At 36.2% G+C, this 14,285-nt stretch overlaps 1 protein-coding gene across 1 annotated transcript; it reads right to left on the bottom strand.

Moving 5' to 3' along the window:
- Window positions 1-7,321: 7,321 nt before the first annotated feature.
- On the bottom strand, window positions 7,322-7,666 carry LOC122050404 (BURP domain-containing protein 3-like). Its single transcript, XM_042611308.1, has one exon. It carries the CDS (start codon window positions 7,664-7,666, stop codon window positions 7,322-7,324), a length of 345 nt encoding a protein of 114 aa, XP_042467242.1.
- Window positions 7,667-14,285: the final 6,619 nt, after the last annotated feature.

A 14,285-nucleotide genomic window follows, 5' to 3' on the forward strand; every position in this document is an offset into this window, starting at 1 on the left:
CTCTGGCTGTCACAACCACGCAGTTAAGATAATTAAACAGAAAGATAATACTCTGACTCGAAATCAACCCTACTCAACTACACTCGTAAAGCCCAAATCCGATTTTTCTTACCTCTTCTGCCGTCCAGGCAGGCATGTAGTAGTATAAAATCGAAGACAAATCCATCAACGAGACAAATTATATAATATCTAAGTATTCAACATCCAAATCCAAATATAGTCAAGTGAGAATCAAAAACAATACAAACGATAGCAAATAGCTGGAGGTCTGCAGGGATCTAGCACTACGTGCTGTGGGGACTAGCGACTGGAACTCCCTCCGGACAGCATCAACCTGAAAATAACAACAATGGAGGCGGGGTGAGTCCAACACTCAGCAGGTACAATTGATATGCAAAGTAAAGAAATAACATAAAGGTAATTACAAACCGAAGAAGACAGGAGAGAATCTGTACTAACCAGGACCCGGTAAAAGGACAAACAGTCCGAAAGGTATAGAAGACCTGTATGCATGTCAATCAAGGTATCCAAGCAATGTGCAGCATATAAGTGCAACAAACACAAACACAAACAATAAATGCATCATGCATATGATGCCAATGTCATGGTCACCCCTGACGCCAGTCAGCCGACTCACAACAACAGTGGGACCGAGTGGGTAGGGCTGTGACAACCGTGCACTCTGCATCACTACTCCTGATGAGTGACCGAAGTGGACGGGATGCTGTCGGAGTACATACATACTCCTACCCCAAATCATAAATGGGGGAGCGCAATGCTCTCATCTCCCGGTACGCTATGACGGGGAGGGATCTCTAACGTGCTACACGCTGCGTCACACTACCCATGAGCGGACCAACGGAGCACCGGAAGAGCCAAACTGGCGTGCTACCACGCTGTGTCCCGCTACCCATGAGCGTCACAACGGAGCACCGAACAGTGATGAAACTGGCAAAGTGCTCGACAATAAAGGAGCAATCAATCACTCAGCATGCAATCATGCAAATGGTGCATGTCACTAAACATGGTAATATACTAAACCAATCACTCAGCATCAATCACTCGGCAGAAGTCGGCAGCGTTGAGATGCTCCGCGAGTGGTTTGTGCCATCAAAGTAAGAGGAGAAGAGGAAGGAGAAGAACCGCCGAGTGGCCGGCGGTTAGGGCACGCCGGCGGTTAGGGCTTCGGCGCGAGAAGAATCTGCGTCGGGGAGAAGAAATGAGGAAACGGCGAAAATGCAAGAAAAAGGAAAAATAAATAAAGGAAAAGAATTAAGAAAATTTCAACTTTTCCTCATTTAATTGGGGTATCCAAAACAGGCTTTTCCCGGCCCCGTTTTTATCCCCGTCACTTGTCCGTACGAGCTCCGAAAAATTCCCGAAAAATGTCCAAAAATTCTGGAAAATTCCCTTATTCATATTCGCCTATTTCCGGTATTTTACAGGGCGTGTGATAGTGGCATATTGTAAGGCTCCAACAATACTTCGATAAATCTGTGGATCAGACAGAGCAGGAGAGGATAAAGTTGGAGAGTTGTTTATAGCAATTGGTGTAGAGACCAGATGTGCTTCATCCATTTTGGCTCTTTGAAGATGTCCAGTAATGTATTTGCTTTGAGAGAGAAGATAGTCATCCTCATGTGGAATAAGCTCAATACCAAGAAAAAAACGATCAATACACAAATCTCGAGTAGGTAATTCTTGTTTGAGAAGACTTAATAAAGTTGTGATACCCTTATGATCATTGTCGATTATCAAAATGTAGTTCACATAAATAAGAAAAAAATAGCATAGTTCCATCATTATATTTGTGAAATAGAGACGAGTCAGTCTTTGATCCAGAAAATCCTTGAGTTTGTAACCAATTAGATAGTCGATGAAACCATGCACGAGGAGTTTGTTGAAGACCATATAAGGATTTCTTAAATTGGCAAACATGAGATGGAAATTGTGGATGAATGAACCCAGGTGGTTGCTCCATAAATACAGTTTCCTCAAGATGACCATGGAGAAACACATTTGAAATGTCCAATTATCGTATAGACCAATTAAAACTAACAGTTATTGCTAATAATAGTCTGACAGATGTAATTTTGATGACTGGACTAAAAGTGTCATTAAAGTCAATACCTGATTGTTGACTAAATCCTTTAACTACAAGTCGAGCTTTGTGTCGTTCAAGAGAACCATCAGCTCGATGCTTAAGATGGAATACCCATTTAGAGCCCACAACATTCATTGAGGGAGTGCACGGAACTTAACTCCATATTTCATTTCGAAGAAGTGCATCAAATTCTGTAGCAAAAGTCATAAACTACCTTTCTTTTCATCTGATCATGTTTCCAATTTTTCACTTAAAATAATTCATTCTAATGTTTGGGACCCTGTACCTATTTTGTCTAATCAAGGTTTCCAATATTATGTTACCTTCATTGATCATTTTAGTAAATATACTTGGCTCTATCCTATGAGAAGGAAATCTGATTTATTTGATATATTCTGTAATTTTCAAATTCAAGTTGAATGATATTTTAATCGTAAAATACTCTCTTTTCATTCTGATTGGGGAGACGAATATCAAGCTCTCCATCGTCATCTTGTCTCTTGTGGAATTGTTCATCGAGTTTTTTGTCCTTACACTCCGGAATAAATTGGCTCTACTGAGAGAAAATATAGACATATAGTTGAAACTGTCTTAGCTCTTCTTCATCATGCATCGGTTCCGCGCAAATTTTGGGATGAAGCTGTTAGCCCTGCAGTATATCTCATAAATCGACTTCCTACTCCATTGCTCAATCATAAGTGTCCTTTTGAAAAACTTTATAATCAAACCCCTGATTACACTTTCCTTCGAATTTTTGGTTGCACATGTTATCCATGGTTACGCCCCTATTCTAAACACAAACTTGACTCTTGTTCACTACAATGTGTTTTCCTTGGTTATAGCAATATGCATCATGGTTATCGTTGCTTGCATATATCAACATGACGGATTTATATTTCACGACGTGTTACTTTTGATGAGTCTCTATTCCCTTTGTAGTAGCTTCTTCGATCTCTCCTCCAGATACAAGTGACACCTTCTTGATGCCACCTAATATTGTCAGAAGTGATGACATCTTAGGTCCTGCTCCAGAACTCTCTAATAACTCTCCTATATCATCAAAATCACCTCAAGTTGCTACGCCAATCTTGGAAGCATCGTCGGTCGAAGATAATATGCTCTCTAGTTATGGATCCTCGGATAATGTAAGTCCGTCATCTACATCACCATGTCAGCCTACTTCCTTGTCTCCATCAACAAGTGATTCAGATGATAATGCTCCTCGTCGCATGCTTCCCATAAGTGACATTTATGAGCGTTGCCCACCAAATGCAACTCGATATCCCATTCCACGAGCTCTAGTGGTGTCTTCAAAATCTATTGAACCAACTTGTTTTACACAAGCAAGCAAGGATCCAAACTCGCGTAGTGCAATAGATTCTATGCAGGCTTTACATGAATGAGATGGAGAGGAGGTAATGAAAGTAGGTAAACCATACCTATTGATGATTGACTGAACAATACGAAGGGAAGGATGACTAAGTCGAGCATGCCATGCTAGTTTATTTATGCATTCACCAACAAAAGCTTTGATTGAAGAACTCTGAAGATAGTAAAGGTCATTTTTGATGCTCCCATAAAACACAATAGCATTTATTCCTCTATCCTTTATAAGATAATGATTATGATGAAACTCAAAAATAACATTGTTATCAAGACAAAATTGACTTGTAGAAAGTAAATTTATAGTGATAGATAGAACATGAAAGACATTGCGCATGTGAAAAGTTCGATTAGATAAATGAACATATGTGTTTCCAAGATTAGCAATTTACAAACCTGAACCATCACCTACTTGAACCATATCTGAGCCATAATATGACATTATGTCTGTAAGGATATTATAATCTGATGTGACATGATGAGTTACTCCAGTGTCAACATACCAATCAGTAGATGAAAACTCTAGGGTTTTTACCATAAGTAGGCACAGATGAGAGGACTTTAGGATATATTTATGAAATAGATGGTAATCTTGGGGCTGTAAGCCCACCAATGGAATTTGAGTCAAATGGGCTAGGACATTGAATATCAAAATGTTCAATTCCGAGATAAATTTTACATTTTACCCGAGACCAATCAAGTCTTTTAGGGCATATATTTCCAGTATGACCAACGATGTGACAAATTTGACATCGGTTTGAACTTTACTTTTAGCCTCTTTGATGTCATTGAGTATTTGACATCTAAAGTAAAAAATAACTTGTCCGGCGGCAACTGTTGGATGACGTCACAAGAAAGAGCTTCTACTTTGTGGTCGACGGCTATGGAGAAAAACTATAGAGACAAAATCGTTAAGGATTTTTTTTGGAAGAGAAAGAAAATAGAGATTAAGGAAGAGGAAAAAGAAACAAAGGGATTGGCAGCGGAAGAAAAGAGAGAAAAACAAAAAAAATAAAATACGTAGGAAAGAAAAAGAGGCTTGAGAAGGAAAAAAAAATTAAAAAAGGTTCGCAGTCTATTGGATCTCCGCCTCAAGAAGCTGAGGGAAGATAAAAAGAGATGACTCTGATACCATGTAAGAAGAAGAATAGGGAGAAAACAAGAAATAATATGAGAGAAATAAAATCTATTGTTTATTGATATTTGTCCTAAGGATAATACAATATATAATGTTGAAAAAGTACTTGGTCAATTAATCAATTAATAAATAACAGAATTATTCTAATATCTATAACAGAATTATTAGAATAATCTAAATATTGATTTGATTTGATTTGATGATTTAATCCGGTCAATTTTGATAAATTTTTTTTATTTCTTTTATTTTTTTTTCTTTTCTTCACGGTGAAGTTTATACAAGCACCTCCAGCAGTCAGTCTCTGACATTTATCGAAGACATTTATCATAGAACGCAGGGAAACAATAGAATTTCTGTCAAGATTCTTTGTTAGATACAATCACTTTCTCATCCTCGGTTAACTGAGCATGCCGTCTCCAACATCTCGACAGACAATACTGGTTTATTTTATAAAGCAAGATATTTTGTCAACATATTCAATTTTTAAAATTGTGATAAACCAGACACTTAATGTTCCAACAACTAGTATTTTGTCTGTGCTATGCATTTATTCAGCTTTTTCTACTTATTTGGTCCTCATCTTGTTTCTAGAGAATCTGGATCCGTGATGAATACTCCAATTAACTATTAGTTTGGAGTTTCATCTGACTTATATCTGTACTTTTTTATATGTATATTTATATCAATCTTGCTTACCTAAGCAGTTTGGTTCGGCAAAATCTATTGTTGTTAGGATCATATATTACAGAATGTAATTTCATTCCGTCATCGTTTTACCTTGGAGATGAAAATGACTTGTTAAGAAAGCGCTGTTTTTTTCCTTGGACGTCTCTATTTTTGATTGATACACTGGCGTTCCAATAGGCGAGGCCAATGTGTTGACAAAAGGTAAAAGCCATCAGCTACAGATGCCCATCAGTGACTCCCAACGTTTGAGCTAAATCTAAAGAGTGGTAACCAAGAGGTCTCTATGGTTCCATCTGTGCCATCGTTATAACAACATACTTCTCAATGTCATATAAAATATTTATTCTGCATAATGGGCCGGTTGAATTGATTTGGAGCCAAGTATCACTGCAGGAGACATGGAACACATGTTCACAATCCTCTTCCCGACACTGGAATAAGCATATGGCACACTCGCTAATTTCCCTACCGCGCTCATCTCTGATCTGCTCAGTGTACTGGAATGATGGCATAGAACGGATTACAGCAGATGCTAGACCTCCTCGACTAGGTTGGCTTAATGATTCTGGCTCAGTGCGGTGGTTAACCCCAAGCGGAATTGTCCTCGGCTGTCTCTAATTAGATGTTGCTTGATTAGACAGAAAGCACCTTTGCTTTATGATCATACAACAAATACATGAAAAGATGGCAAGCGAAATGGCTGCCAAGATGTAGTAGAAGTCCTTGCAACTTTGGTCCATCTGGAACTGTGCAGATTGTCATTTTGGTTAATTGGTAGCTGCTCAAATAGAGGATTTCTAGTTGTCCTGGGTTTGCTTTTAAAGAGGATGCTGCGGATCAGAATTAATCAAGATCATAATGTCACCAATGAGGAGGCGGTGTAACTGATGAGATGGGAAAAAAATTTGGTGGACAGGTTCATATGTGACAATACCCCATTCTTGGATTATATTGGTTAAGGATTCTGAATACTCGAGAACAACGTGGCAGCGAATGACAGAAACAAAATTTGGGAGATATTGGTTTAATGGAGGAGTCCAGGCCTCATGGGGAGGGAAGGAGGAAGTAATTCAAAAATTAATTTTTAAATAAAAAAATAATAATTTTAATATTAAATTTATAGATTTTATATTTTACTTATAAAAAATATAGATAAATATATTAAATTTATTTATTAGAATAAAATTATAAATTTTAATAAGAATATTATAATTTTTTCTAAATATATAATTTATTTTTTAATGAATATTTAAATTTATAATTTATATTTATTAAGTTCGTTTAGACTCGATAAAAGTTTGAATAAGATCGTGAGCGATGAATATATTCGTTAAATAAAACTCGAGCTCAGCTCAATTATAAATAAATTAAACTCAAACATTCAAGATCTCGACTCGACTATGTTCGATTACATCCCTATATGTCACTTTTGTCTTCACATTGCAAGAATAAATTGTGCTTTATTAGAGCCTCGTAGCCAAGTAAATTTTTGTTTATTTATTATTATTATTATTGATATTTATTATTATTATTATTATCTCTTTAAATAGTTTAGATTTATATAATAATTTTAATTAAAATTAATACATTATTTAAATTAATTAAAATTGAAAAACAGAGTTAAATAATAAATCCAGAAGTCTTCGTGGTACCAACGAATATTTACATATAAAATTTAGTAAAGCTACACTTATCTAATAGTTTTTAAGCACAATTGAAATTGAGTGGGTATGTTATAGGTAAATATGATATTTCAAAATATTGAAATAAACAATAACTGAAAAAAGTCCTTTTATTATTATTATTAGTAGTAGTAGTAGTAATACTAATAGTAGTAGTAGGAGGTAATCGCAATCAGAGACGATGCGCTTTAGTAAATATACTTATTTACAAGCAAAGCTATCCATTAATGCATATACACCGAGCACCACATCGCCACACACTACTGGCTACTGCAATAATAGGCAGAGACAATAGATTATTAGTCACAGCATTTGTTGGCGAGGGGTCTACCGGACATGATCGCTGGGCAGGATATGGCACACCGGCTCTACACTACCCGGCTTCACTTGCAGCACCTGGAGCATCACGTGCTGTGGATTCCACGACGTCGTGTCCAGGTGACAAACTGCGATCGCCTCCACTCGGCTCCCGTCGTTCCCCTTCAAGCTCACCGCGTACTCCCTCATCATCCCCTTCCCCACCGTGTGGCAGTGGAACACAACGTACGCGTACGGCTCTGCATGGCAGAACACACCCAGCCCACCCCTCCCCCCGCCCATCCTTTCGAACCCTTCCACCACGTACCGCTGCATTTCCGCAGCAGCTGCCGTGACGTTCGCGACTGTCGACATATCAGTAAAAAGATAAAAGAGAATCATCGAGATTAATCGGATCAAATCATCAAATTAAATCAAAATAATATTACGATTAGTCTAATAATTCTGTTATAATTATTAGAATAATTCTTAGAATTATTCTATAATTTATTAATTAGTTAATTGACCGAGCACCTTTTTAATCATTATATATTGTACTATGTTTAAGACAATCATTAATAGAAAATAATAAATTCTATTATTGTTCTCGTATTCTTTTCTTCTTCCTATTCTTCTTCTTTCATGGTATGAAAGCCATCTTTTTTTTTTATTTCTTCCCACAACTTTTGGAGACGGAGATCTAATAAAAAACAAGCTCTTGATTAAACGTCTTCTCGGTTGCTGTATCTGTGCACCTTAAGCTTGCACTACAGCCGTTTCTTGCTATATAAGGCAGTTTTTTTTTCTCTCGTTTCGTACTTTTTCGAATTTGCTCTTTGCTCTTCGAATTTGCTCCATGCTTTTCAAAATTACTCTACTGTTTAATTAGCCTTTCTTCTTCTTTCATACTTTTTCTTTTCTTTTGTCTCTTGCACGTCTGTGCAACGAGAAGTTTGCCTTATATTTTGCCTCTTGTCTTTGATTATCTGCCATTATTTTTATAATGTTAGAATTTTCTTCTGAAATAAATTTTACGACACAACTCTCTTCTTTACCCTTAAATGTCATGTCTTATTTACCCATCAAACTTAACAAAGATAATTATATGCTTTGGAAGATGTAATTTATTTCGCTACTTCGTGTTCATGATTTACTCGGAATTGTTAATGGTACCTCTCTTAAACCGCAAGAAGATGATTCAAACTTCATTATATGGAGTAAGAAGAATCAACTAATTATGATATGGCTGATTTCAATGATTAGTGAGCCTATACTTTCTACAATTGTAGGACTTGCTAGTTCTCATCAAATATGGAAAGCTCTTGCTCGAACCTTTGCTTCACACTCTCAAGCACGTGTTCTTCAACTTCGCTAGTAGTTACAATAGGTGCAACGAGGAGATAAATCTATCAATAAATATATGCAATCAATCAAGACCATTGTCAATAATTTGGCTGCGATTGGCCATCCAATTTCAGATTCAAATTTATTAATACATCTTCTTGCAGGATTGGGACCTCAATATGACAGCTTTATTCCTAGCATAACTACTTGCTTGGATCAAGTGTCCCTTGATACCCTTCATGGCTTGCTCTTGTTGGTTGCTACTCGGAAAGCCTAGAGGTTCCACTGTACAAAAATTTTGTACAAAGGTCTGAACCTTTTCCTAGCTACCATGTGTTCTTTTAAATTAAATTTTGGATCGCCTGCGGAACTTAACACGTTTGATCCAAAACTTAATCTAGTCGTTCTTTTAGGTTTTGACTTGGGTCTCCTGCGGAACTTAACACATTCGACCCAAATCACCTTAAGTTATTAATTCCATTAAATATTAATTTCCATAATTGGTTCCCAGTACTGACGTGGCGAGGCACACGACCTTCTTGGATATGGGAGCAACCACCACCGACTAGACAAAACCTTTTATGGAAAGCTAATATTTAATTTCCTAAAATAACTTTAGGTTAACCGAAAAGAACAATCAAATCACAAGGGAAAGAAAAACAAAAGAACACTATATCGAAAACAAATTCGAAACTCTAGAATCGTATGCCTCTTGTATTTAGTATTATTTCCAAAAATAACTAGTATGATGCGGAAAGAAAAAATACTAGTTATACCTTCTAGAAAGACCTCTTGATCTTCTACCGTATTCCTCTTCTAACCTCGAACGTTGTGTGGGCAACGATCTTCCGAGATGAGAACCACCAAGCACCTTCTTCTTCCTTCTAGGTTTCGGCCACCAAAATTCTCCAAGAGAAGTAGAGGTCCGGCCACCACCACCAAGCTCCAAGGGATGCAAGAAACAAAACCTCCTTTCTCTCTTTCTTCTCCTAGCTAGAACCGGCCACCATCAAGAGCTCCAAGAGGGATTGCCACCGGCCACAAGAAGAAGAGAAGAGAAAGAAGCTAGGGCCGGCCACCAAGGAGGAAAAGAGAGGAAGAATAGAATAGAGTTGTTCCCATGAAGGCCCTCTACCCCCTCTTTTATAATCCTTGGTCTTGGCAAATAAGGAAATTTAATTAAAACTTCCTTAATTATTTTGCCATGAAAAGAAAATTTATTTAATTAAAATAATTTCCTTTTACAAATACCGGCCACACCATTCCACAAATCAAGGAAATTTTAATTCACACAAAATTAAAACTTCCTATTTGCTTTCGGAAATTTATAAAAATTTCTCAAATAATTTTCCTTCATGGTGGTTAATAAAAGGAAATTTAATAAATTAAAATCTTTCTTTTAAGCATGTGGATAAAAGAAAGTTATCTCTAAAAATTAAAATCTCTCTTAATCTACAAATAAGGAAAGATATCAAATCTTTTCTTAATCTTTGTAGAAACTCATAAACGAGAATTATTAATTTTTAAACTTTCTTTTAAATCATGAACATGGTTAAAAAGGAAAGTTTTCTTAAAATTTAAAATCCACCTTTAATCAACAAATAAGGAAAGATTTCAAATTTTAAACTCTCTTTTAAACATGTAGATGATTTACAAATAAGGAAAGTTTTTACCAAAAATTAAAACCATCCTTTTAATCTACAAATAAGGAAAGATATTAATCTCTTCTCTTAATCTTTTGTAGAAAGCTATAAAAGGAAATTTTTAATTTTTAAACTCTCTTTTTAAAACCTTGATATCCACATAAGAAATAATTTTAATAAAAATCCCTTTTAATATTCTAGAGGCCGGCCACCTAAGCTTGGGACCCAAGCTTTGGCCGGCCACCTACATGGCTCATCTACTTGGTCTTGGCCGGCCCTAGCTTGGGTTCCAAGCTAGCTTGTGCGGCCCCATTAGATGGGTAAGAAGGTGGGTATTCGGTGGGTATAAATCTCTATATACTAGAGGCTACGATAGGGACCGAGAGGAGGAATTGATTTTGGTCTCCCGATGAAATTAAGCATCCCGTGTTCGCCCCAAACACACAACTTAATTTCATCAATAATAATTCATTCCACTAAAGAACTATTATTAAACTACTGCACCAATCCCAAATTACATTTTGGGCTCCTTCTTATTATGAGTGTGTTAGTCTCCCTGTGTTTAAGATAACAAATGTCCACTAATTAAGTAAGTTACTGACAACTCACTTAATTAATATCTAGATCCAAGAGTAGTACCACTCAACTTCATCGTCATGTCGGACTAAGTCCACCTGCAGGGTTTAACATGACAATCCTTATGAGCTCCTCTTGGGGACATTCTCAACCTAGATCACTAGGACACAGTTTCCTTCTATAATCAACAACACACACTATAAGTGATATCATTTCCCAACTTATCGGGCTTATTGATTCATCGAACTAAATCTCACCCATTGATAAATTAAAGAAATAAATATCAAATATATGTGCTTGTTATTATATTAGGATTAAGAGCACAAACTTCCATAATAACTGAGGTCTTTGTTTCTTTATAAAGTCAGTATAAAAGAAACGACCTCTAATGGTCCTACTCAATACACTCTAAGTGTACTAGTGTAATTATATAGTTAAGATAAACTAATACCTAATTACACTACGACATTCCAATGGTTTGTTCCTTTCCATTATGGTCGTGAGCTACTGTTTATAATTTATAAGGTACTAATAACATGATCCTCTGTGTGTGACACCACACACCATGTTATCTACAATATAAATTAATTGAACAACTACATTTATCAAAAATGTAGACATTTGACCAATGTGATTCTTATTTCTAGAGAAATGTTTATACCAAAAGCTAGGCTTTTAGTATATACTCTAACAATCTCCCACTTATACTAAAAGACTAAGCTGCCATATCTGCTGCCATACATCTGATTCCCAAACCTTCAACATGTCCATCAAAAGCTCTCGCCTTAAGGACCTCGGTGGAAGGATCTATAGGTCATCACCTGATGCAATCTAGGCAGCAACAACTTCTCCTCGTTTATACGATTTCTCGTATTGGGTGGTACTTGCGCTCTTTTGTGTTTACTTGCCTTTATAGACTTATGGTTTCTTCGAGTTTGCTACTGCACCAATATTATTACAATAAATTGTAATAATCTTTGGACAAACCAGAAATCGTATCTAAGTCTATCTTGAGATTATTGAGTCATTCAGCTTTTATAGCTACCTCAGAGGCTTTCCATATACTAAGCTTCTATGGTGGAGTCCAGAAAAACACCTATGCTTATCACTCTTCCATAGTTATGACTTTACCTCCTAAAGTAAACACAAAACCCCGAGGTTGACTTATTATTGTCCCTATCCGATTGGAAGTCAAAATCCATGCAACCCACAAGGACTAAATTAACTGTCTTGTAAGCTAGCATATAATCTCTAGTGCCTCTAAGGTACTACAATATATGCTTTACTGCAGTCCACTGTCCTTGTCCAGGGTTACTTTGATATCTGCTAACTATGCCTTTGGCAAAACAGATTTCTGATCTTGTGCATAGCATACATTAGACTTTCAACAGCCGTAGCATAAAGAACTACCTATTTTTCCTTTATCTCCTTTGATGTCTACAGAGACATATCTTTAGATAAAGTTACTCCATCCTGAAAAGGTAAGAAACCTTTCTTGGAGTTTTGTATGCTTAAAACGAACAAGGATTTTTCCGATGTATGAAGCTTGGGATAAGTAAAATATTCTTTTCTTGCGATCCCTTATTACTTTGATCTCAAGAATATATACATTCTCCCAAGTCCTTTATATCGAATTTGTTTGGACAACCATACCCTTACTTCTGACAACATTTTGATATTGTTTCCAACTACCAAAAATGTTATCTAAGTATAGTACAAAAAATACCACCACGTTTCCATCACATCTTTTGTATACACAAGACTTATCCGGTTACTAAATCCATAGATCTGGATTACTTTGATAAACTGGATGTTCCAAGACCTTGAAGCTTTGCCTCAGTCCATAGACTGATTGAGCTTACACAAGATGCTCTTAGCCCTTTGCAATGAACCCTTCAGGTTGCTTTATATGGATGCTTTCTTCAAAACTTCCATTAAGGAATGTTGTCTTGACATCCTCTTGCCAAATAGATAAAGAATCCGGATAGACTTAAGCATGACTACCGGTGAAAAGTTTCCTTTACATCAAGCCTTGCTTTGAAAGTTACTACCTTCTGTCTATCCTCTTTTCCTATTATAGACCTTTTATACCCAACGGCTTTTACACCATTTGGTGATTCTACAAGCTTCCAGATTTTATTAGAATACATATATTCTAATTCTTTTATTCATTACTCTTTGCCAAGATGCTGCATTTTTATCTTGGAGTGCTTTATCATATGACCAGAGATCAGGTTCATGTCCTCCAGGGATCGAGTCCAAAAACTCTCCCAAAACATGAACCTATTTAGGTTGCATAACAACCCTCCCACTACAACAAGACACTTTCTGTAATTGTGTATCAATTTGTGATACGTGTTGCAATTTTCTTGTGGTATCTCATCTTGTACAGTTGGTACTAGGTTAGACATGTCCTTTATTATTTCCTTAAGAACAAATTTACTTATGAGCACGTGGTTCATTATATAGTCCTTTTCTAAAAAATCAGTCATTGATGCTAACAATGACCTTCTGATTTTTAAGACTATAAACCTACTTTTGTTTATCTAGGATAACTTACAAACAAGTGAACTCCTATCCAACTTATCATTGTCTCTCTTTAACATATGTGCTGGATTACCCGAATCCGAATATGCTTCAAAATAGGTTTTCACCTATTCAGCAATTCTATATGAGTAGAGAGTTCTAACTTGGAAGGTACTATGTTCACTTTAGTTATCAGAGTTTATCCTTAAAACAAATTTGGTAATTCATCATCTATCTAATTATTTCATAAGAGTCCTTTACCTTCTTTCTACTACACCATTCTGTTGGGGTGTACCAGGTGCAGTTAGTTGGGATTGAATCCCTACTTTTGATAAGTGACTCCTAAATTCTCCCAAGAGGTACTTGCCACTACGATCTTACCATAGTGACATTTACTTTAACATTTCTCCGCATCAGCCTTGTACTCTTTGAACTAATCAAAGTACTTAGTCTTGCGGTACATTAAGTAAATTTATTTGTATCTTGAATAGTTGTCTATAAAATAGATGAAATATTCAATACTACCTCTTGTCTGGATAGTCATAGGATCACACAAATCAGAATGAACTGATTTCAACATATCTTTGACTCCAAGCTTCTTGGTTATTTTCCTTCCAAGTAAGACTCGCAGGTTGGAAAGATTTCCACTACTAATGAACCCAAAAGTTCATCAGCTACCAATGAATCCTACTTAAGTTAATATAACCTAGCCTTAGATGTCAAAGATATAATTGGTTCATTTTCGAAGGTTGCTTTCTCTTAAGTTAGAAGATGTGTTATTAATTTCCATTTGTTACATCATGGGAGTTATTGGATTATAAATTGTCAACTAACATACCAGAATAGATAACTTGCCTATTTTTCTTGATAACAACTTTGTTATCAAAATAGACACAATATCTATT

Source organism: Zingiber officinale, chromosome 3A (genome assembly GCF_018446385.1).
Source record: "Zingiber officinale cultivar Zhangliang chromosome 3A, Zo_v1.1, whole genome shotgun sequence".
Taxonomy (NCBI): Eukaryota; Viridiplantae; Streptophyta; class Magnoliopsida; order Zingiberales; family Zingiberaceae; genus Zingiber; species Zingiber officinale.

Bases quoted from the DNA above. Each gene is read 5' to 3' on its own strand.
- LOC122050404 (XM_042611308.1), bottom strand. From the start codon at position 7,666: ATGTCGACAGTCGCGAACGTCACGGCAGCTGCTGCGGAAATGCAGCGG.